At 44.4% G+C, this 24672-nt stretch overlaps 1 protein-coding gene across 2 annotated transcripts in view; it reads left to right on the forward strand.

Annotated features, from left to right (window-relative positions):
* Positions 1-405: 405 nt before the first annotated feature.
* The window catches only part of MIB2 (MIB E3 ubiquitin protein ligase 2), a 36681-nt gene continuing 12414 nt past the window's right edge, over positions 406-24672 (forward strand). Inside the window, exons 1-9 of one of the 2 annotated variants that reach the window (XM_061450279.1) lie at positions 406-526; positions 955-1073; positions 10862-11212; positions 11647-11818; positions 17879-17985; positions 20216-20410; positions 21200-21342; positions 23022-23129; positions 24345-24449. In XM_061450279.1, the coding sequence (XP_061306263.1) occupies positions 10966-11212; positions 11647-11818; positions 17879-17985; positions 20216-20410; positions 21200-21342; positions 23022-23129; positions 24345-24449 (1077 nt within the window). In that variant the 5' untranslated portion in view covers positions 406-526; positions 955-1073; positions 10862-10965. The remainder of the gene's footprint in view (positions 527-954; positions 1074-10861; positions 11213-11646; positions 11819-17878; positions 17986-20215; positions 20411-21199; positions 21343-23021; positions 23130-24344; positions 24450-24672) is intronic. The other variant, XM_061450280.1, reaches the window with a different exon arrangement.

A 24672-nucleotide genomic window follows, 5' to 3' on the forward strand; every position in this document is an offset into this window, starting at 1 on the left:
TTGGGTTGGAAGGGACCTTAAAGCTCCGCCAGCTCCAACCCCTGGCACGGGCAGGGACCCCTTCCACTGGAGCAGCTTGCTCCAAGCCCCTGTGTCCAACCTGGCCTTGAACACTGCCAGGGATGGGGCAGCCACAGCTTCTCTGGGCACCCTGTGCCAGCGCCTCAGCACCCTCACGCTGAGCACCGCTCCCAAACGTTCATCCCCCTCGGCACCACGAGTGCGGCAGCCGCGGCAGGAACCCCGCGCACAGCCCGGCCGGCCGGGGCCGGGGCGGGGGCACGGCAGGGCCGGGGCCGCGCCGCTGGGGCCTCCCGGGAGTTGTAGTCGGCGGCGCCCCGCGGGCGGGGAGCGGGGCAGGCCCAGGACTACGTCTCCCAGCGTGCCCCGCCGCTGTCACCGGGCTGCGGGAGGCCTGGGCGGGGCGCGCGCGGGCGGCCCCGGGGGAGCGGGGTCGAGCGGAGCCGCTGCAACACCCGCGGGCGCCGGGCGGCCGCGGCCCGGCTCCTCGGCCGCTTCCCCGGGGGTAAGCGGGGGCGCCTCGGGCGTGAGTGGGGCCGGGCTGGGGCAGGGCAGCGGCAGCGCGGGCCGGGCCCCCTCAGCGGGCGCGGGGCCGCCTCAGGGCCCGGGTGGCAGCGGAGGGTCTGTCGGCCCCTTTGGTGGGGCTCTGGGCGTCGCGGTTTCGCCGGGCCCGGGGTGTTCGATACCCCCGGGGCCGTGGGGGGAAGGAGAAGGGCGGCCCCGACGCTGCTGCTGCTGCTGCTGCTGCTGCTGCTGCTGCCGGCGGCGGTGGGGAAGCGCCTGCGGCCGGGCCGGAGCAGCCGCGGCTGTGGGGTCTGGTGCCGGGTTCGTGTCTTCGTCCGGCGGAGGGCTTGAGGAGGGAAGGAGCCGGTGGCCGTGGGCTGCAGCCGCGGTGCTCACCTGGGCCGCTGCTTTTGTTTCCTTTCTCCCTAGGCCACTGTAGCGGGTCTGTGCTGAGGATGAATGAGGGGAGGAAGCAAACAGAGCCCTTGGCTAAGGACAGTGGCTTTGTGAAGGGTTGTCCGAAATTCGTTCTCCTTCATATCTGTCAGGTAAGTGCCTGGCTTTTATCCTTTTCCTCCCTTGGGCTAAGCTGTAAGTCTGCTGGAAGTGGCCGGTTTTCTCGGTGCCATGGTTGAGGCTGTAATAGGGTGAGTCTGCTTGGTCCTGCTCCAGTTTTGTTCTTTTCTTCTGGATGGCGAGTGCTGGGTGCCCAGGAGGGTGTAAACACGGATTCTGTCTTCCTGTTCTGGAACAGGTACTGCAGGTCAGTCCTTGCGTTCTAAGGTGAGAGCTGAGTGCTGAAACATTGGCAGTGATTCCTGCCAGGCATTTTGTATCACTGGAGCGTGTGCTCAGGTCCAGTGGGAACTGAAGCACATGCAGCTTTCTCTCTCCTGTGTTTCTGTGCAAGAGCAATCTTTGTGAACTGAGAATCAGTCAAACAAGGGGCAGACTTAAACCTAGAGCGGGTGGTACAGCCACACTGGAAGCAGTGTGCACGCTTGTTCTGATTTCCCTTCAGACACTCAACTCCAGAGGTTACTTCCTCAACATAGCAAATCCTAATTTCTGACGCAGTTCGAAGCAAGGGAGCTCTGGCTCACCTTCATGGAGGTCACTTGGGCTTGGCTTTGCTACTCAACCCTCTCTTTTTTTGGCTAAGCGCCTCATTACATCCTCTGCACTTCTCTGTTGCTATAGGAAGAGTTTATTTGGCTCACATGGGATACAGTTTGTATTTATCATCTGTTTGCCATGTCCTTGGTTTCTTAAACCTGCTTCCTATGAAGAACAACGCAGTTGTGCATCCTTCGGTCTTTCCTCCATACTTGATTACCTGTTGAATTTTTCATCTATGGTTTCAGGATGAAGACAAGTGAATTCTCAAGGGATGCAGTTACCATAAATTACCCACACTGTTACAATTGGAATGATGTTGTGTGTCATGTTGATAATAGAAATCAGAAAAAGCTTCAGTAGCCTTGGCAGAGCTGGGGAAGCTCTTGCCCAAAGCAGAAAGCAAAGCTGAAAATGAGTTATAGGTGTCTAGGTTTGTGTCTGGAGAAGCTAACTTCCATTTGGTGCATGATGGTTCCCTTCAAGAAGTTCCTCCTTAACTCAGCCGACTAACAAGACAGTAGATTGGGTGTCAGGTAACTCATGTACTCCCAGCTCTACCACTGATGTATCTTGAGTACCTTATGCCTGTTTTCCATATTATTCCTGTCTGTTCCTGTGGTGGAAGGACATGTTTTCTTGAATCATTCCTCTCTTTTTAGGCTTCAGAAGGGTAAAGATGTTTCCCATCCCTTTCTCTTTGTACAGCATACCTCTGTGAGCCACTGACATGAGAAGAACCTTCATACCTGTATGATATTTGGTTAATTCTCTGCTTATTATGGTAGTGCTTGTAGCTTTGTGTGTTTTAATATTTATTTTGGGTGCATGTTTAAAGCTTTGTGACTATCCTGTGCTCAATTAGTGTATAAAGAACCTGTTATTTTCCTGCTTTGGTTGGCAGTGGCAGCTGATCCACTGCTGGGATTGTTTGGGAGAATTGGGAGGCCATGCATAGCCTCTTACCACTAACACTTCGACAAATGTCTTGGAAATTGCAAGAACTGTGGAGATACTGCAAGTGTGGAGGTGGAAACTGTCTCCTTCCATTTTTACTTGGAAAGGAGTATATTCATGGCTACTTTGATCAACAAGTGTGTGGCTACATGACCACCATGGGCTATTCAGAGCTCATCATCTCTTGCCTCGTCTTTGTATAGCATTAGTATTGGCTGCTCACGCATCTGCTTGGTTTCATATGGTTTCTCTGAAGTTGAAGGCTCTCTCCAACTTGGTAATTAAGCTCTCCTAGGTCATGTTGCCCCTGCCTGCCTGTTCCCATCAAATCAGTTCTCCTCGCTCATCATCTCTGATGCAGAACTGCTCCTGGGCTCTGGCAGAATTCAGGGTCACACTGAATGTGACCATAGCACTTGCAACTGTGATGATCATGCCCTTTCATTTGGGGTTACTGTTTTCCAGGGATCCAGGAATAGAATGCAAAGTCCTGGGAGCAGACTATTTGAATCCCAATTGTTTTTCAAGGATTCTGATTCATGGCTTATCAAGGGCACTTATGGAGGGGCCAGGGTGTTGCAATATAGTGTGCTCAGAGGGAGACAAAGGCAAGGACGCATGCTGGATCATGGGTTGATACCTTCTACTTGCTATCCAGAGCTGAAAGATAACATCTGTGCTTCTAGAATGTACAGACTCCTAAGTGAATTGGTGTGCATGCTGACCCTCAAACCTTCGTTAAGTACCAGGGAGGAAAACAACAGCAGAGCTCCATTCTGCTCCTATATAGCTGATGTCTCTCTAGCCAAAGGCATGTCAGGTTAGATTAGACTTAAACCTTTTGATCTGCTTTCAGAGCACAGAAAGGGTAAGTTCCATGCTGGAAACTGACAGGAGTGTGGTGTTGACCATTCTGAAAGCCTGAAGGGGAATCTGAAAGTTGGTAGGATGACCTATCAAGGAGATTCAGCAGGTTTTATGCTCTAGCTTGCTTTATGCCAGAGTCTGAAGTAGCTACTTTTCATTTTGAAAAGTTGAAGGAAGTTGTGTTCCTAACTCAGATGATTTATAATCCTGTTGTGTGAGTTCCTATGAACAGCCTATCACAGAACCACCGTACTGTTTTCCCCAACCACATGCCTACCAACAGGACATTAGTGTTGATTCCTCTTGATTTTTTTTCACTCCTGCAGTGATGTTAGTCTTCTGATTTGGAATGACTTGCAGGGAAACTTACTGCCTTTCTGGACAGACAAGGCAACTGTGTAACTAGATTGGAGGATTTTAAACTTTTAAGTGATTTATCCCAGATTTTCGTGGTAAATAGGATTTGAAAGCTGGTGTGAGGGATGTGGACCTGAGCTTTACTTAGGGTTCAATACCACCAGCTCTGGTCTGGCCTCAGAGGTATATTAGAGCATTGTCTAAGAGCACAATTTAACACAGCGTTAGCAAGTTTCTGTTTGCTTTGCTTATGCCACAGGGGTATTCCACGAAGGGTATGAGAAAGTGAAAATACCATTTTTTCCATGTAAAGTGAAAAAGACCTTAATTCAGTCTTAACAAATAATCATTTGGGTTTGGTTTTTTTTAAACCATCACCTGGTGGTTTTGGGGCAGGGGGTGTGTGTGTGTGTGTTTACTGTAGTGCAATGTAAATTTAACTCTGAAATCTCTGTTGAGGAAAAAGTGGATTCTCATCAGTCCCAGCTGCTGAGCTTTTCAAGGCTTGAGGCAGCAATCTGCAAGCTGTCAGGTCCAATTAAAGCAAATGGCTGGAGCTGTTTTTCTCCCTCCTGGAGAGAGCACAGTTCATCAAGAGCCAGAAGGAAATATCATTGGGATCATGAGCAATTATCTTGTGGGATGTAATGAGAAAGATCCACCACATGCCCAGTGTGAACTTTCACTTATAATTACTCTTAATTCTGCAGTGGGCACATGAGTGCTGATCTAGCCAATCTAAAGCCTGGAGCTCTTGTATTCAGTAGAAGGTGGTACAAGGAACTTGTTCTTTTGTAGGGTTTGACTGATGTTGACTTGGAAATCTGAATTTTCAGTATCCCTGACCTGACCGAAATTATCCCACCTTTCCGTGTGTTGTTAACTCTGGTGGGCAGCTAAGTATCACACAGCTGCTTGTTCACTTCCACCCCATGGCATAGGGAGAACTGGAAGGGTCAAATTGAGCACTGTTCAGCAATAGCTAAAACATGAGCGTGTTATCAACAGTCAACACTGCTTTGGTCACAGATCCAAACCAGAGCACTGTACAAGCTACTATGAAGAAAATTAACACTGTCCCAGTGAAACCCAGCATGCTGTAGTATACCAGAGCCTTTGTCGTTGGAAGCCTGTGACAGCTCTTTGTTTTTGGCTTACTGGTGGTGTTTTCCAAAGGTTGTGTTTGCATTTGTATGGTTTAAAGCAAATATTGACCTACTCTGCAATCCAGTTTATTTCATGGGTTTATTAGTCCATTAGTTAGCATGGAGCTGATTCATTAAAAATACTGTGCTGCATCTTTGCTCCTGGTAGATCATGTGGTTGATACTGTCACTTTCTATTTAACTTATTTTGTTACTCACTGCTGACAAAAATCCCTTTTTGGTCTATAGAACTTGGTGACAAAACCAGTTTGGATTGAGGCTATGCAGATGAGCTCTTGGTTTTTGGAACAGGTTTGCTCTTCTGTGTCTGTTGTCATCACAGGTGGTTGTAGTTTGAGTAAGGTGAGAATTGAAGGTTCAAGGCCAGCTCAGCTCTGGTTAGATAGCTTTAGAAGACTACAAGCTTTTTGTATGCCTTCGTACCCAACTGGAGGAAGTTTTGTGATTAGTATTTTTCATGAGACTTCAGCCATATTGAAGATGTGGGGTTTTCTGGATCCAATCTGTGATCAAAATAAAGGAGAGGTGTCTTCTAGCTGAGATTTCAGTTGTGGTGCCCCTGGATCTAGAGGTAGGCAGTACTTTCTGTGTGTTTAACCTCAGAAGTAGAGAGGACTTCACAGTGTTAGCGTATAACCACAAAGCATACTCATCTCCAGTGTTTGTACTTAAACTGAAGACATTTAAATCTTGTAACAAGGAAGATAGAAGATAAACCTGCAGAGTTTTTTAAACACCATCTCAACCTTTGGAAGCATTATGGGATGCTGACCTTCTTAGGCTATGGAGCCATTTTTTTCCTAGTGCATCTTCCTTGCAGTCCAGATGATTACTTGCACATTATGAACCCAAAAATGTTAAGGTGTGTAAATTCTCTCTAACTTCTTCCATCTTTAGGGTCTATTCTGAGGTTGTCTGCCGTTTTTTAGGGAACCAGAATGGTGGGGTCAAGCTTCTCAGAAGGGTTTGCACAGATCTAATGGTATTGAATATTAATACATTTGCTGGAGGTTCTGAGGCCTTCAGCCTTTAACAAGGTGAAAGAATAAATACTAAACCAGCATGATAGCCCCTGAGAGTCTGCAACTTGAAAGGCAAGGCAGCCTTCCCCTCTCACCATAACAACTCAGTGCTAGAATACAGTCGGTGTGAGCTGAATGTAAAATTCAGTTCAGGCAAAACAGATCAATGGGCTGGCATTTGTAAAGGACAAGTGTTGATTGTAGAGGTAAAACGCACTCAATGGCACCTAGTGCCTGGCTAGTTATTTTTAGCACTTGCTCACTCTCTGTCCCAGTATTTCAGGATGTGTGCCGGCTCTTAACACAGCAAAGCTGAGATGACAAGATATTAATCCCTGAGCAAAGGCATATTAATCACCTGCTTTATTCTGTTTATATAATACAGTTAAATATACTCTGAGAGCAGGTGAGGTTTGGGGCATGGAAATGATTTAACCCCATGCAGGCTTGTTCTTGATTGATTGGTTTTAACAGTGGCAGCTGCCCCACTGCTATTTTTCTTGCTGCTGGGAGTGATTTGTCAGCAGAATGGCTTCATTTATCTGCTATCAATATTTAAGCCCCAGAAACATCATCTGCTCTTTCCTGCTCTGTGCCAGCGATGCCATCTCATAAAATTTAGACTAAGCAGAAATCCTGACAGCACAAGAAAAAGTGAAGCAAAGGATCATTGAGACCTTGTGGCTTTGCAGTGGAATGTTAAACTCTTGAGTCAGCCCTGCAAATCCTTCCGTGGGCTGAGAGGAGCAAGGATTTCATGGGTTTAGTCTAATTTCTAGTGGTTAAGTTTGTCACAGAGTAGCTAAGATAGTGTCAGTCCTGTACCCTAGAGGATCTGCTAGTGCTGGGAATGAGGAGTTTGTAGTTCAGCACTGTGGCTTTGCAGTGGGGCTGGGCTCTTAAGCCTTTCTTGTTTTAGCCATGAAAGATTGAGCTTGGAAACTGCCTTCTCCAGGCTGGAGAGTGGGACCTTTGCAGACTTTCAGTCCCAGTGGCTGATCTGACTTGTGCTGCTCTTTTTATGAGCAAGGGCTGTGGAATGAGATCTGGAGAGCAATGAACAACTAGATGGACCTGACTCTGTGTTTTTCCACATCAAGAAGCGGGGCTTGTACTAGTGCTGTGTTATGAGGTAATACGAAAGCTCCGTGTTTGTGAATTAATAATTTACTGAAACAACTGCTCTGAGAGCAAAAAACTCCTTTATCATGTGTTAATTTTTTCTCATTTAGTAGGGGTTTCTGTATAGGTAATAGAAGGCACTATTACCTGGGAGCTCCTTAAGAGGCCTGCTATGAAGGCAAGGGTTTTGAGTGGTGGGGGAGCTAGTTTAAAGTAAGAGACTGAGTTGAGGAGTAGACAAACTTGGTTCAGAAGAAATGGGAGCGAATTAGAATATGAACTTCCACTGGAGGACTTTTGGGCTGTGTAGAAAGGCAAAAGGAGAGAGATTTGCAAGTGGTAGAGCTTGGCATTGAACTGATGTGAACTGGAGTTGGTAAAATGCCAGGGTGTAGGCAAAAGTCTCCAGATGGGGCCTCTACCAGGAGCTGGAGGTTGAGTACATCAAGTTCAGGTGTGATGGCAGCCAGGGCCTCCTCTGGGATTGCAGTTCCAGAAGGCAGCAATAAAAGGTGAAGATAACTCCTAGCCTCACCTGGGAGCCAGGAGGGTACAAAAGCTACAAAGTGGTCTTTGTGTGGTGGTAAGTCAAAAAAGTTTATTTACTGTGTGCTTTGCTGGGTTTTTTGGCCTGTTTTCACTTAACAGTGACTGTATTTGTGGCAATTGGGTGTCTCCTTGTGAGAAATGACACTGCCTCCTGTTAGTAAGAGTACTTGTGTGTCTGCTGCTGTGCTGTCCTGGGAGCTTACTGTTTGCTGAGAAGAAAGAAAGGTGAAGGGTAAGGCTGGGTATGTACCAGGGCTGCATCCAGAGGGTTGAATTGTATCAGTTTTAGGGGTTTGTAGCCTCTCTGAGCTTTGTATTCCTTGGAAAACCACCTAAGAGTAAAAGGATGAAAGAAAGAAGTAATCCCTGGCAGTGTTCAAGGCCAGGCTGGATGGGGCTTGGAGCAACCTGCTCCAGTGGAAGGTTAGCAACCCCATGGCAGGGGGTTGGAACTGGGTGAGCTTTAAGGTCCCTTCCAACCCAAACCGTTCTGTGTTTCTGTAAGTAGACAATGTGAGCTCTTTGGTAGTTGTTGGATGTTGCAGAGCTCATTTTCAGAGACAGAAAAACAGCATTGCTTGAAAAAAAAAAAAATCATCACCTGCATCTTCCTCTGTTTATTGAACTGTTCAAATAATGTGATAACTAAATGACATGCACTGATTTTGTCACTGCTTGCCCCACTGGTTGGTTCTGTTTACTGTGTATCCAGTGCAGCAGCAACCTTTGCCTCTTGCCAGCCAGATGCCTGGCTGTCTCTAGAGCACCTTCTACCAGCAGCAGTTTGAATGTTGGCAGAAAATGGCAGTAATTATTGCAATTAACGGGTGAACTGAAGGTACTAAAGTATGTTCCCTTTGTTCCAGTTAAATATTACTGGGATTTCCCAAGAATGGGCTCCTAGGTTACACTTGGGCTGTTCTTTCCTTTGTCACGGTCGATGGGGTCAAAATGTTAGGTCAGGATTCAGAAATATGCTGGTGTCATAATGGTTTATTTGTTCCTAGTTACTTTAAAATCCCATGGGAAACTGACATTTTCTCTGTGAATCATTTCTGGCAAGTCTACCTCTCTTCTCCAGAAGGAGAGTTTTCTGTGACCCAGAAAACATTGAGGGAGGAGTGTTTGCTTCAATGAGTGAAACATTCCCACTTAGGAAGTAAATAACGCTGATCTCTGGCAAGGTTCAGCCTGCATGAGCATTGTAATTCATCCTGTAAGGATGTTGAATGGTTCTTTGCTCTTGTTACGCGTCGCCCCTGCGTATTAGGTGGAAATGCAGGCTGCATTTGGTGCCTTCTTGGGTGGAAAATGTACCTTTGTATTGCTGGACGTTTGCATTTGCTTTCTCTGCGGTGGCTTTGTCTTGACTGGTTGATAGCAGCATTTTAAAAAGCAGTTCTGCCTCTCAGTTAAAGCAATAAATTGCCCATTTTATTAGTCTCTGATCTGAAGGAAGAGGGGATGGTACAACTCCTTAGGCTCTGCAGTGCCTTCGAAGAAGGATATTCTTTCTTTTTACTTTCATAAAGACAGCAAACACTGGTGCACCTTAAACTTGGCAATTTTACATCCACCTCCACAAAGGAAGCCTAAATTAAAGCGTTGCCTGAGGCATTTTTAGTGATGATGAGAATGAAGCTGACATGAAATTCACACGGACATTTGGGTTTGGTGTTGCTCTCGTATGGCTGGTGTTTGGATGTCGCAGTGATGAGTAGCAGGAAAAGTCTGAAGCTAGAGAGATGCTAAAGCTGGACAGAAATCAGGCTCTCTTTGCATGCTGGAAACTTGATTTTGCATCCAGTTACTCCTCCATACATTTAAAAGAGAATGTTTGGCTGGAGAAAGATCCTTATTTTTAGGCCTCGGTGGGTTCAGTTGCTTTATTGGTAGGTGGTGGTGCTAAAAACACATCACATGGCACAGAGCTGCTGCTGTTGCTGGGTCTGAGTACACATCCTATTAGCTTGTCACCTAAACCAGGTTGGTCAGCCTGGTTTGAACCTGCTCTGGGGCAGGGCAGTTGGGGAAGTTTGCTATACCTTGGGAATTGTTACTGTTTGAGCTTTGGCATTCTGTTGAGTCTTTCTTTCAAATGTGCAGAAAATTCTTCATGTTATGGGTGCCCAAAAATAAAGGGGTGCTGCAGTATATTTTTCCAGAAGTCAAACCAGCAGCTTGGTCCTACATACTGAAAGCCACACTGTGTCTGGTTCTGGTAAAAGAGGTAAACCAGGCTTTGAAACTCTGATTTAATTCAAAGTTGTGGACATGCTGCATGCATGTGGTATTCATTTATCACTTGTCATGGCAACAGCTGTAAAGGCCACTCCAAGCTTTTAATGATCCCAGCACAAAATCTGCAATGCTTATTGCAGGTAAGCGATTCCACTTCCCTGTTCCTGCCATTGATAAATAGGAGCAAAAATTGACGTTTCTCTGACATTGGCACTTTAAAACTGCTGTTACTTTTGGAGAACAAACATTTTTTTTTTTTTATATGCACCTTTAAAACTTCTTGTATCCCAAAATCAAACCCAGAACTAACTTTCTGGGCAAGTGAAATTCAACACTGCAGTATCATGTGGTGTGATGCATATAAAGAGTCTTCCTGAAAAGTAGACTGGTATTGACTTCATTGCTAAAATCACACTGCTGGTGTTTTCCTGGTCATTTCTTTCAACTCTTATGTACTGTGCTCCTTTGTTTCTGTTGCCATTGTGTCCCTAGGAGCTGTTGCACACAATCACAGAACTGGTTTGGGTTGGAAGGGACCTTAAAGCTCATCCAGTTCCAACTCCCTGCCATGGGCAGGGACACCTTCCACTGGTCCAGCCTGGCCTTGAACACTGCCAGGGATGGGGCAGCCTCAGCTTCTCTGGGCACATGTTCCTGAGTTTGAAACCAAGGGCTGGTACTGGAGTTCTGTAAAGATTTCTTGCCCAGTTCTCTTTTTTCATGCCCAGTGCTCTGAAATAAGTCTCCTGGCTGTTACACAGATGTTTCTGTGCCTTGGAAGTCTGCTGGTTTGTGTATATGCAAAAGCTGTGAGGATCCCTGTTTTGATAAAGTACAGATTTATCTGCTCAGCAGGTCAGGCCTCTTCTGTAGGCGTGTCATTGTGGGGAAAATGTGATGTGTTGAGCGGCATCACTTAGTTCTATGTTACCTTATTAGGTGTGCTGACCATGCTGCTGGCGATGCTGACTGTGTTGCTGATGATACTGCCTGTCTCCAGGACCCTCTACGTGGAAGAACTGTAGGGCTCTCTGTGCAGATCGATGGACGTGGACCCCTATGCCAGCATGCAGGTTGGGATGCGGGTAGTTCGTGGAGTGGACTGGAAGTGGGGCAACCAGGACAACGGAGAAGGGAATGTTGGGACTGTGGTTGAGATTGGTCGGACAGGCAGCCCAACCACTCCAGACAAGACTGTGGTTGTGCAGTGGGATCAAGGCAACAGAACCAACTATCGGACTGGATTCCAAGGGGCTTACGACCTTCTTCTGTATGATAATGCTCAAATAGGTAAGTATAGCACAGACAAGAAGCACAAAACTAGTGCTGTAAACCCGTCTCCTCTAGCATATGCCTGCCTCACATGCTAGCTGGAATGTTAAGCCTTTGACAGCTGCCTTTGGGTTGATGCTGAGCAGCAGTGTACATTCAGCCAATTCATGCAATGAAATTCCTGTTTGCCTCTATGCAAAGGCTTTTCTTTCCTCTTTTATATCTGTGAGCCTTATGGTTTTGCTGACTGTCATTCTGTTGAATTCTGGCATGGCTTTTAGGATCAGAGTCCATTAAGCTGGGAAATGGATAATTCATATTACACATCACTTGATATTATGTTGCTGCATCATCTTCAATGCTCAGTGCTTGATTTTATTTCTTTAAAACATGCTGATGTAGTTCTTAAGAGCCTGGTCAGCCCGTTTTCTCTGGATCTTTTGTTCTCCTAGGTGTACGTCACCCTAACATCATCTGTGACTGTTGCAAGAAGCGTGGGATACGGGGAATGCGGTGGAAATGCAAAATGTGTTTTGACTATGACTTGTGCACACAGTGTTACATGAACAACAAGCATGATCTGTCCCACTCCTTCGAGCGCTATGAGACAGCGCACTCACAACCGTAAGTGATGCTGCAGGGGAAGTCCAGTTAATCCTGTTGGGATCTGTAGGTCACTGTTCTGTCATAGTGGTCTCCAAAATGGGGTGTGTATGCCCCAGGGGTTGGTAATGTGCCAAGACATGGAAGTCTATTCTCCTGTCCTGAGGGAGAACTGAAAAGCAGTCTCAAGCAGCAGTTTAATTTCCACCTGCTAAGGTAGATATGAAGGTGAATCTTGTAATCCTCTTGCCTTTAGGAAAAGTAATAGGAAATCAGCTCTTGTCACTGTCTCTTATATTTTACTTCCCTCCTACCCCTCCCCTTGAGAACATCACTGTGCATTGCATCCATCTGCAGAATGAAAAGTGTAATTACTTTGCTAAAGACAGTGGTGCTGGATTTGCAGCTGTTTTTCTTCCCATATGCTCCCACTGAAGTTGATTACAACAGTTTTGCCAGTGTGGTTGTGCCGCAATTCTTGGTGTTAGCAAAGGGATAGATGTTGCTGTCCAGAGAATGCCCCCTCTGAGCATTGAGCCTTATGTTTATCCACCGGATTAAGATGTTTCTTGAGCTTGTGTTGTTAATATGACAAGTAAGCCAGATCCTATTGTGAAATGAGCTTTGTGATTTCATATATAGATATAAAAATAATACATACAGATATAAAAATGTTCTGATTTTAGAAAGAAGTGAAACAAAGGGCATGGAAGGAGATCACCTTTGAACAATGCCACAGAGAGGATTTCTTTGGAATAACGGAGGTCTGAGCTGTAAAGATACATTGCCTTAGGCAATGCAGCATCTTTTTTTGAGAACAAAAATTGCATACTTATGACTCACTAGGACTATTACTTAAATCACCCATCTCAATTTTCTTGCTTAATAAAACAGAAGAGAAAACCTTTGGCAGTTCCCCAAGGACCAAAAACAAGCTGTGTGTTTAAAAAGACATGGTAACTGCTGCGTGGATTTGAGTTTGCTTGAGATTTTGTTGCTAGCTGCTGTTGTTTGAGTGGCTGTGACACAGGATGAGTCTCCATATTCTCTCCTTTCTCTGGCAGGGAATGGGTATCTTTCACTTCACAATGAGCCTCAAGTGCAGCAGTGTGTTGCTTTCAAGACTGCTCACTAATCCTGGGATTTAAGTGGCCTTAAGCCCAGACAGCCATTGTAGAGGGTTCCCAATCAGTTTCCTAAAGAGGCTTTGAAGACACCTTTACCTGAAGGCTATTTCAGGTCTTCAGTGACCCGAGTTTGAACGTGAGTTTGGAAGTACTGTGTTTTTTATATTGTGCCATTTAAGGGCATCTTTTCCTGACATCTGCCAATTGCTGATGTGTTTTATTGGTCTTGTTTGGTTTGAAATTAATGGCTGTTTTGGGAGAGGCTCTCATCCTTAGTTTAAAAGGGTGGACTGTTCAATTTCACTGAAGACCTTTCTTGGCAGTTGTGTACCCGTTTGCTAAATATACACTTAATAATTGGAAGGTAAATCAATGTCTGTCAGCAGAGTGCCAAGCAAAACTTATCAGGGTTAGGGCAGGAATAGTCAGGCACACTCAATCAAATCTGAGATAACCTTTCTGTCATCCAGAATCTTAATAGTATTATATTTAAGTGCAAAAGCAGCAATGGCATTTTGCATGCTTCCCCTTCTCAGGGATGATGCTAAGTTGGGATGTGGTGCATTTTACCAGGCTGTTTTCTAGATTTCCCTCACCAATAAATCACAACCTTAACACTTGAAAAGGTCCTGTTCTGTTTGTGGAGAACAGTGGAGTTTGAGGAGCCAGCAAAGCACACAGGGAAACATTCTGTGTAATCGAGCATAAGAAACACAAGTATTTTCTCAGTATATGTTGTGTTTTATACTGGACTCAAAACAGAGTCTGCAGTTATTTTCAGCCATAGTTCTTAAACTAGCTCTGTCTAGTCTAGTTACCAGTAGGATTTCTAAGTCAAGATACAAGAACAAACACAAGATACAACGTAGGTATGCACGTGCAATGCAGATCCATCCAAGGCAGCTTTAATAATGCAGCATACCATCTGTGACGGCTTCTACTATAAGCCTGAACTAATATAGTAGTTGAGTGATAACTGCTGGTGTTTTACTACTAGGCAATAAATAGGATGCAGGTTTATGTACTGTAGTAGCCTCTTCAACGTGTGTTATTTATGCAGTGTCATTTAAGTTGCTAGACTAAGAAATGTTGGTGAGTAACATTCTGAACCAAATCTGTCTTGTGTGATGATGTGCTTGTTTTCCTAACTTTTGGGGAAAGAAAAGCACAGTAAGTATTTAAGGAATTTATCAGTATGAGTTTATGAATTTAGTAATGAATGAGTAGAATCGTACTTCTTAAAAAAGCCACCATGATTTACTGGGTAAGTTACCTAATATGTCTCCTTAAAATCCACATAGATTGGAGAACACTAGGGCATATCCCCACACTAGGCTTCCCTTATTTAGTTTGGGATATTCTGTTTGATTTGTGGAATTAGACAGTAAATTTCTTTGATATATTTTATCTTTTCTGGATCAAAACGTCAAGCAAGAGAAATCTTCCATGAGAGCATAGTTGAGAGAACCTTCTGTCTGCAGCAGGGTGTTGAGTTTCAGTGCACACACACACGTGCTTTCGTACACATTTAGTCTGAAATCTTGCCCATTGTGGCTTTCCCAAACTGAGTCTGACACAGGTTAGCTTTGGAGGTTATCAAAACAGACAGCAAGCATTTAGCCCAGCTCAGGCCTTGCAGTGTAAGCTACAAACATGCAGGTTTTGTGAAGAGCTGTGCCTGGGCAAGGAAGGGTAGGATTGACAATGGAAATTCTTGGTAAAGCCAGTTCCTGAAATAGGTTCCTGCGATCCTGATCCCTCGCTTACCAGCATCGTTGTCTTAGTCTGGTTCACACTTGAGCAATCAGCATCCGCTTGCCATCTGTCAGAATTTCCTTCCTTTATCCTTTGCTGGAAGTGCTTCAGTAAAAGCTTTGCTAGGGAGGATTAGAGAATCTAGAATCTCTTGTAGTGCTGAGCTTGGTTATACCCATAATTTCTGCAGGATATTGTGTTGGCTTGAGGTGTAGCATATGTAGATCTTTATATATTCCAGGAGTTTGTACCCACCATGAGCTGAGATTCTAGTTACAGCAGTGCCTTTCTGAAGAGATTGACACAGTATTTACAGGCTGCTACCTTGCAGGGTGACCATCCCTTTGACTTTCTAGTCCTGTTTGTTGTGTTTGTTTCTTCAGATAAGACTTTTCTGCAGTAAGGAAGTCTCTGTCTTATAAAATATGTTAGGTGTGTGTGCTATGAAGAGGCTCTGCCTTCTGCAGGACCTCAGATTGTTGCTGTACAACTCTTTTAAACTCCAGATCAGTCGTTTTGGGTCTCAATATCTGTAAAGCATGGATGATGCTATTTTTCTAACTGGCTGGAGCACAGATCTCAGTGATGTGAAAGGCTACGTGAGCACCTAGTGAAATCTGAACACAGGCAGAATATCCCCATGGGGTGATTCCCAGCATGCTGAGGAGAGACACGGCTTCATTCTATCCAGCACATGCTCCTCTAAGTGTTTTCTGCACTCTATAGTAATTTAATATCATTGGAATTTGTAGGGCAGCAGTGGCTGCAGACTTTGGCTGTCATAATTGAAGTTGTTATTAAAAGCAATACTGTAATGATTTAAGTTTATCCCTAGGGTATTTTTGCAACACGCTGGTGACTTTGGTTGTTAGCCAGTATTTGGAACAAAACATGCTGAATTAGATGAAAACCAAAGATGTGTTGGCTGAGGGCATTTGGTTCTCTCATCATTCTTTGGTGTTGCTGGTCAGCAGTGTGTGGTTCAACACAAGGTCGATGTTTTTGTGAGGCTGGGGAAAGAAGGCACTTACAGTGGGCTGCCTCCAGCATGTAAGTAGAATGGGAGATGGAGTTTCTTATGCTTCTTTAAGGATCAGCTTTCTGACCTGGGCACCTTTGTTTTCCTGGTTTCTACCCACAAATTCCACTCAAAGTGGCAAGTTAATGTGAGAGCTGTTGAGATGGGAGATTGCTGCTGTTATATGATTCATACACAAAGAGAAATGATGCTGGAATGTAAGTAATGATGGTTATTTTGTAGTTTAAGCATCTTGCTGCTTTATTTTACTGTCACTGAAAATCTTTGCCTTGAAACCCCTTGTGAGAGTAGGGTTTGGAGAAGTGTATTTTTACCACTTTGTCTCAGGGCTCGACTGAGACATCTTTGATAAACTGCTAGAAAAGCATTCAGCAGAATACTGTGAAAATAGGATGTTGCAGCTGAGTTCCTTCAGATGTAGCACACAAATCCTGGGATTTGTAGCAAGTCTATAGGGGATGACACTGTGATGAAATGAATGCTGATCAGTGTTTCTTTTTAGCTGAGTTTTTTCCTGGCCCTCTTTCATTATCTTCTTTCAGAACAACTGCCACCAGCCTTGATGGTGTTTAAAACAGACAAAATCTCAGTCATTCAGAAGATGGTCTCCATCTTCCTCTTGTTGAGCTACACTCTGGGTAACAATTCAGCTATTACAAGAGCATGTGTAAATAATCTCTCCCTCTTTAAAAATACATTAGGTTGTAAAGCACAGTTCCCAAGTTAAGGAAGGTAAAAAACTTAGGCATTTGATGGATAAGTAAACAGTAAGTTCAAGCATAAGCTTTTTATCCTTCTGAGTCTCCACCTTCTCTCTCTAGGTATTAGATGGAAAATAAATACAGCATTCTGAGGTCAGGCTTCCCCTCCCCTTCCCTGGGCTGGAGCAGCTGCTGAGCTTGGGTTTGCTCTGTCTGCTCTGGGAGCTGCCAAGAGCCTGTCAGGAGGAGGTGCATGGTTATGGGTATGGACTGTGGTACTTCTGCAGTCACCTGGCAAAGTGGATTGTACCTGAGTGAGCAACACAAATTGGTCCATAAGGAATTTGGTGGCTTGGTGTCTCATGAGACAGCTTTCTGCTAGGGAACAGGGACTAGGAGCAGCAGGCACAAAACCAGCAGAGGAGCTGCTGTAACATTATGGGAATTGGAAGCTGCTTTAACAGGACATCAGACCCCCTGTTTACTATCACGTAGGTATTTCTTGTCTTTGTTCTTTATCTGGGTCAGTGTGTGTGTCTGTGATGCAGACAGAAAGGTCTCTGTTATCCTGGAAGCAGTCTAGCCACAACACTGCTGCTCTAATCTGCTCTGCTTTTCAGCCAGTGAACTGGGCTGTGCAGTCTGCGGGTTAGGTTATGAAATGTGCTGAACTCCTTACCAAATAGGAGACTGCCTAAGCCATTAATGCTTCCATGCTGTGTACGTCTTAGTAATGTCCAAATGTGTTGCATTCAACTTAACAATGGGATACAAGGGCATCTGAGTGCCAGTTTTGTTCTATGAAGTGATGTCAGACTTCCTGGATAAATGACTTTCTTCTTATTCCTCTGATTTTCTTTCTCTTCCTCTCGGAGGCTCTGTTTTTTAATTGTGAGACAGTATTAATTGACTTGGGTGGTGTTGTATGTGTTCAACTTCCTGAGTCAGCAAGATGCAATTCTGGTGGCTACCAGCATGAGAGAGAGATCCCACCACAGTCCTGCTGCTTGTGTATCGATTGTGTTGGTCTCCACAGACTGTCACTGAAGTGTGCCTGTTCCTCATGGCAGCCTCCATCCCCAAATACCTGCATCTCACAGCTGGGAGAGACACAGCTTTTTTAAGTTCTATAGCATGAATCTCACAATTTTTGGTAACGTTTGAAGATAAAACCTGTGTCATCCTTAGCGCACTCTATTATTTGTTAGTTATCTTTCTGCCATCAGTGGAACAGTGCCTGAATATTCTGACCTTCCTGGGGGACCAGCTTTTAGGATCAAAGACCCTGTGTTTTGTGGTTTTCTTTCACTTCTTACATGCTCTTCAGAGCTCAAGCCGTGTTTTTCTATGTGTAAGCGTGGTACACTTGGTCCTCACGTGACAGACCTTGGCTGGAACAGAGCTTCATGAAGTGGGAATAGTAGCAATAAATTCATGTGTTTTCTCTTTGTTTTTCCAGAGTCCTTGTGAGCCCTCGACAGAATTTGACTCGCATCACACTAAAAGGAACTTTCCAGGGGGCTAAAGTAGTTCGTGGCCCTGACTGGGAGTGGGGTAACCAGGACGGTAAGCTGCTTTTGAGGTGTCCTATAAAACATACTGGTGACATAAGCTGTATGCATCCCACCTTTTCCTGGAAAGGCTTCCATTCACAGGAGGAGCAGGGTCTGTGCAGTACTCCATTTTAACTTTGGAGTTCTCTGGAATATCCTTAGTTGCACACTTTTAAGAACAGTTAAGAGAAATGAGCTAGAAGGAGTGTTTCCCCTGGAGCTTTAATGAAGAACTGTCTGCTGTGGTTGCTGGTGGATTGTTTCTGCTTTCTGTATGAATTGTAACTTCAGGCTGAAAATACAAGAAGAAAAAAAATGCCTTTTCTAGAGCTGCTTTTGGGGTATGACTAAGTTGAACTCACTGATAACAATTTCTGTGTAGCACTGCAGGGTTAAGGACATGTTACTGTCCATTTCTATTCCAGAGCCTTTTACAGCTTCTTTTTCCCTTTTATAATTACATTGTAAGTCCAAAGATTTCCAGTGTTGACTCCACTGTTTATTGTAGCTCTGAGTTCAGTGCAGGGCATATGGACACTTGCAGGGTATGAGAGCAAAAGAAGCTTATGCTCAGTACAGCTTATCCATCCTTTTGAGATCAGATCAACATTTACATGTCTGAGACTTGTGTTGCTTACGATGATTGTGACCTGAAAGCAGTTAATATGTGCAAGACAAGTGAGGAAGCATAAGGTCAGCCACTCAGCTGGTCTCTGATGAGCACTGCTTTGTCTTTGATGGAGCTGCTTCCATCCCCAGCCATTTGCTGTTCTGAACTTAGCTTCCTGGTAGCAGTAACACATCAACTCTGTTTCCATTTAAGGAGGTAACATGTAAGACTGGTAATAAATAACCTTACAGACTCTGTGATAGGGTCCTGGTAAATCTGTGTATTTGGTAGGGGCAATAGCAGCTAGTTGAGAAATCTGATCAAATGGTGTTGCTTTTCAGCCACTTCAACTTTTTCACTGAACATATGTTTTTCCTTACTACCACTTCCCAAAGTCCAGACACTGTGGAAGTGGAAGCTGGTGCCCTTCTCAAAGAAAAGCATCTGAACAGGGTGAGGCAGGAGATTACTTTTTGCTGTTTTTCAGTCTGAATCCCTGCTGCAACAGACAAACATAAGTTCTTGTGTCACTTTGGTCATTTAAGTTATTTTGGTGCGAAGTTTCTGTCAGCATTAACTTGAGGCCAGTGACACATACCAGGTTTCTTACAGACTGAAGGAGCGGGGAGAGGACAGCCATCTGCTACAACCTGTCCACGTTATTATGGTCAAAGGAACGCAGTGTTGATGCAAGATGAGTGTTTTCCCATACTTGAACCTTGATACTGTCCAGAGATTGTCCCTTCCCCTGGTCAATAACTGCATATTGGATGTATGCTCCCCATGCCCAGCCACATTTACCTTCTCACAAATATATCCTGCTGTTCTGGATGGTTCAGTAGTACGCTTCCTTGCTTGGGCTGATAAAGAGAAGAACCAGAACAAACTTGGTGTTCCTCCACCTGGCCACAGCTGGGGAGAGATTAAAGATTTTGGGTGGATTTTACACCACTGCTGTGTTTTTATCTTGCCACAGCGTGGTGCCATGACTCTGTGTTGTCTAGCTAGGCAGTGTTTCTGTACACTGAGGGATGGCTGTTCCTACACAGAATTCACCTTTTCCATACTTGTATTCCTAAGTAAATGGCTGGCTGGCTTTCAGTGAGTTTAATGCAGAGATTCTGGCCTTGTTGGTCAAACCGAGTTGTCTCATGGTGTAATTTCCCTAATTAAAAAGGTGACTAAGATTTCTTGTGCCTTCTGCAGATCCAGGTGAATCATGCAAGCTTTGAGGAAGTTGTACAAGTTGCTGAATAATTTGAGGGTATTTTTGGTGTGGTTTCCTCCTTTCATTTGTATGAATACTTGACTGGAGGGCATTGCTTCAGGCAGCAGTGTGCTACTGTTTAATACATACAACTGGCCCAGGACAGGGCCCCACAGAAATCCTTCCTGGTGGCATCCTCTTTGTCAGAATGCTGTCTTTCCAGCTATTGACTTCTGGCTCTGTACCTACTCCTCTGTGGTGAATATTTGGAGAGCTGACAGTTTTTTCCTTTTTTTTTTCAGTTAGTTAAGGTAAAAATCTCATTAAGCTGCATCTCAGTAAAAATCTTGGTGTCAGGTGAGTTTCTGTGTATTGGTCTCAGTGAAAATGCAGACTGAACACTTTGTCCCCCTCCTTTTCCATCAGGTGGAGAAGGTAAAGTTGGACGAGTGGTTGATATTCGTGGCTGGGATGTAGAGACCGGGCGCAGTGTGGCCAGCGTAACGTGGTCTGATGGTACCACCAATGTCTACAGAGTTGGACACAAGGGAAAAGTGGACCTGAAATGTACTGTGGAGGCATCTGGTGGCTTTTACTACAAAGAGCATCTCCCAAAATTAGGTATGTAGAGATAAGTCTTTTGTTGAGAAATGGTGACAAAAGGGAGATATCTAAGAAAGGAGCTCCCAAATACTTGTCCAGCAGGGATATTAGGAAAAGTAATGGGAAAAGGTGATGTCTGTGTGGGCAAACGTGCTGCAATCACCTTTCTCTGATGACACCAAGGAAATTACTTGTGGTTTTGGATTCTTTTTACTAAGGTGTAATTTAGTTGTAATTTTTTTTTTTTTAATGAGGTGTAGGGACCATCTTTTGCTCCCCTGGGAAAACAGGGAGGTCTGTTCTTGAGTTTGCAGCAGAATTAGGTCGTTCTCATTCTTTTCTCTCCCTGAGCAGCTTGGCAAGAGCATGAGGGAAGGGAAGGGTTGGATGGGGAGCCTATTTCCAGTGGAATGGCCTCTTGCTATGCAGGAAACTGGGAGGATGAAGCAGGCTATATGGCTGCCTGTGGAAGAGAACTTTGAGTCCTGTGTGGGTGTGCCTGCTCAACAACTGGTGTGGGTGACTGGATTGCTAAGAACAGCTACTGATGTTTGACATGACATGAGAGGCATCATTCAAAGGCATTCCTCTCTCTGAGAAGGGACAAAATTGTCTTGTAAGAGCTAACTCATCCTTAACCCTGTCAATGTTTAGTGAGAGCTAAATCTTCTTGAACTCTTTACATAGGTTGCCCCCCAGCCGTTCTGCCCCAATTAAGACTATTAGTTTGTAACCCTTGTTACAATGAGACATAAAGTGTGTTACTGCATCCTTCATCTCTATGGATGGTGTTGTCCTTCTCTTTAGGAAGGCCAGCTGAACTGCAGCGGAAGGAGAGCACAGAGAGGCATCCCTTCCAGCACGGGGACAAAGTGAAGTGCCTGCTGGACATTGACATCTTGCGGGAGATGCAGGAAGGCCACGGGGGCTGGAATCCTAAAATGGCTGAGGTATGCTTCTGCTTGCTCCCGTTCTCTCAGTAGTGTAGTAGTCACTATCTCAGCCTATGTATGTAGGCACTGGCTAGGAAGTTAGCAGAACATCTTTGTGTAAATTGTTACCTTCTACATCTATATTGTATTGACTGAATCACAAACACAAATCCTTTAGTGATAGGATACTGGAGCTGGATTTATTTTTAGGCTCGGATAAATCTGTGTTGTATGAGAACTGCCCTGGGGAGCCCTGTCTAATTCCTAAGAATCTATGATGGGTCTGAAGAGTTGCTCAAAAGTCTTGGAAGCCAGCATAAAAAAAGCAAGGGCTGGTTTGTTTGTTTTTCAATGAGCCAGGGATCTTTTCTTTGGAGTTCTGGATCCATTCCCTGCTTTGGCATTACTACCAATGAAAGTTATGTGTTTTGTCAATAGTGGGCTCTATCCTTGGCCAGGGCTAAAATTTCTCATCCCATACAATGTTCTTGGAGCTTGGCCTGTTACCTTGGCTTTAGTTTGAAGAGCCATCAGTCTGTTGTCACCTGTTATCTAAAAAGAAGAGGAAGTAAAGACAGAAATGATGCCTATTACTGTAGTGGAGCATCTCAGGGGGTTGTGAACACTGGGGATGTGCTTATATCTAGATGAAATAATAATAGCTAAATGAATAAATTTGCCATTTTAAGGGTTTGTGCTTTTTGTTTCTCCATAAGTCAACATTTTTTTGCTTTTCATAGACTTCAGATACTGCCCCAAATTACCTTCACGTATTGAAAAAGGCATTATTGCTGTTACATAGTAGATTTGCAAGACAAAATCAAATCACGTTTTGATACTCACCAGTCCAGTAATAAAACCTGTCTCTGAGCTTGTATTAGTAACTTGTATAAAAGTGGCTTTTTGGAGAGAGAGGGAAATACATAGTCACAAGTGACCCAAATGCCTGCTGCACTTGACTCAGTAAATGAATAACCTGCAGGTCTGATTCTGAGGCAGCTGTCTGAAGCCTTGATACATGAAGCAATGCTGTAAAATGATAAGGATACCTTCTATATGTATTCTATCCAAGCCCACCCTGTAGGTGAGCAATCTTTTTGAAATCAGACTTTAAAATACCAAGACAAACTCTATCATTTTGGTTTCAATCTGGAAATCTATTAACTGAGCATCAGCCTCTTCTTTTAGCCTGGCAGGCAGGGACTCGCCTGTCATCTCAGAAATAGGTACTTTTTGTCTCCTTCAGTACTCTCAGGACCTGCCAGAATCACAGCTATAGAATACAGCACTACACAACTATACTTGTTTTCTGTAGTCTCTTCTGCCACTCTCCCTTCTTTTTCCTCTCAAAGCATGCCTTGCTGGTATTATACTGCAGAACAATGTTGTAATCTCTGCCCATCTTTGTCACTTGGAAAGAGGAGGACAATTTGTGCTGCATTTTCAAGGGTTTTCACACTTTGTATTCCTATCACTCTACTCCCCCAGTGTGCTGCTATTTTAAGGGGCCTTCTTAAGCAGCTTTCCCTCCTTTTGCAGAGAAACAATGGCTGCATCTCATTTTCAGCAGGGTTGGGAGAGCTGTTAGTCTGTGAATTGGAAATGATGCGTGATTTAGCCATCTATGCTTTCCCCACTGTTAAACAATGTGATTTATTTAGGGGGTTTCCCCTACTTTTTTTTTTCCCCATCAAAAGTTCATTGGCCAGACAGGGACTGTGCACAGAATCACGGACAGAGGGGACGTGAGGGTCCAGTTCAACAGTGAAACGCGCTGGACTTTCCATCCTGGAGCTCTCACTAAGGTAGGTGCCTGATGGGTGAGCTTGGCCACAACTGGGAATGCTTCAGAGAGTAGCTGTCAATCTAACTTGCTGTGTTTGAGACACATTGTGTCCTAGCAAGTGCTGAAGAAATAAACTGGTGTTCTAAAAGCAGTAGTTCTAGGCAGAATTCCCTGCATGCCATCAGAACTAAGACAGATGATTGCAGACACTGGACTTGGGCTATTAGGCTGTCCAGTTATATGAACCTTTGCATTTGAAATGTTGTAAGTTCTTAAGGTAAATTCCATTTCTTGATTTCAGCTTCCTTGATAAGAGTGGTACCAGTAGACCTACAGTAGCTCATCCTTCTGCAGCTACCTGTCATCTGTGATGAATCTACTTCTGCATCATTTCCATTTGATTTTCTTCCCTGTTCCTGTGTCTTCATGTTATGCTCCTTTTTACACCTTTCTTTGTCTCGCTTCTCTCTGATTCTTCTGGGTGACCTGAGTCTTTAATCCAGCTCTTCTAATTTTGTGTCTGCATTTCTAAAGCTTGTAGTTTTGGCCTTCCCCAGAGGTTTCAGGACTTGAAAGATGGATGATTAGAAACAGAGCTAATAGGTATAGAAGCAGCTGCTGGAAGAGAGAGTTCAGAAAGACCTGAACAAGATCACAGTGCTAAAAGCTCCCAACACCAATGGAAAATGCAGTGTCAGACTGTTTTGTGCAGAATTAGTCTGCTCTGAAAAGTATGTTTTGACAGTGCTCCCTTCTTAGCTGAGTGAGCAGAGGGAGCATCTGCCAAATTACCAGTACAGGCAAACTGTTTTCTCTTTTCTGTCTTAATAATAAACAGATTTAACTTCCTTATTAAAGGGAATTAAAATCTCCTGTGCCAAGTCAGGTATAGCGAGGACAGTTTCATATGCACTTGATACTGGTTTTCTTTATAAATGATGAAGAAGAAAGGAAAGAACAAAAAAGTTCTGTCCCAAATTATTTCCGTACTTAAATGTGCACTTGGCTTTAAAAAGAAAATACCCCAGTCCTGGAGCTACATTTACTTTGTAGGGCAGTGCTTACAGATTTCTTGGTAGTTGTGCTTAAGTTTTGTAATGTCTTGGTGTTTGAGTCAATGGGCTTCTTGTTTGGTTGGGTTTCTGAGGGTGGGGGTGATGTGGAGTAGTGGCTGATGGCTATTTTTTTTCCTGGCTTCATCCCCCAAAAGCTTATGACTTTCTTTTTCTTGTAGCTCAACACCTTTTGGGTTGGTGATGTTGTCCGAGTGATAGATGATATGGAAACAGTGAAGCGATTCCAACCTGGTCATGGGGAGTGGACAGATGAAATGGCACCTGTGAGTGCGCGCCAGTTCCAGGACAGTCCAGTAACTTCCTGAGTTTTCCCAAGGAATTAGTGACTGGGCTTGCATTGCCCTCCAGCATTCCTGCTGGTCAGTGAGCACACAGACCTTTCCAGACTGCTGAGGCCTTGCAAAATGAACATTGCCTAGTGCTATTGCTGCAATAATGCAATCCTATTGCAGCATCCAAAGCAAAGAGGGGAAATGGGGAATCTGA

The sequence above is a fragment of the Pezoporus flaviventris genome, unplaced genomic scaffold (genome assembly GCF_033815535.1).
Source record: "Pezoporus flaviventris isolate CSIRO_AGI_PZ_B2104156 unplaced genomic scaffold, CSIRO_AGI_Pfla_v1 ptg000009l, whole genome shotgun sequence".
Lineage (NCBI taxonomy): Eukaryota > Metazoa > Chordata > Aves > Psittaciformes > Psittacidae > Pezoporus > Pezoporus flaviventris.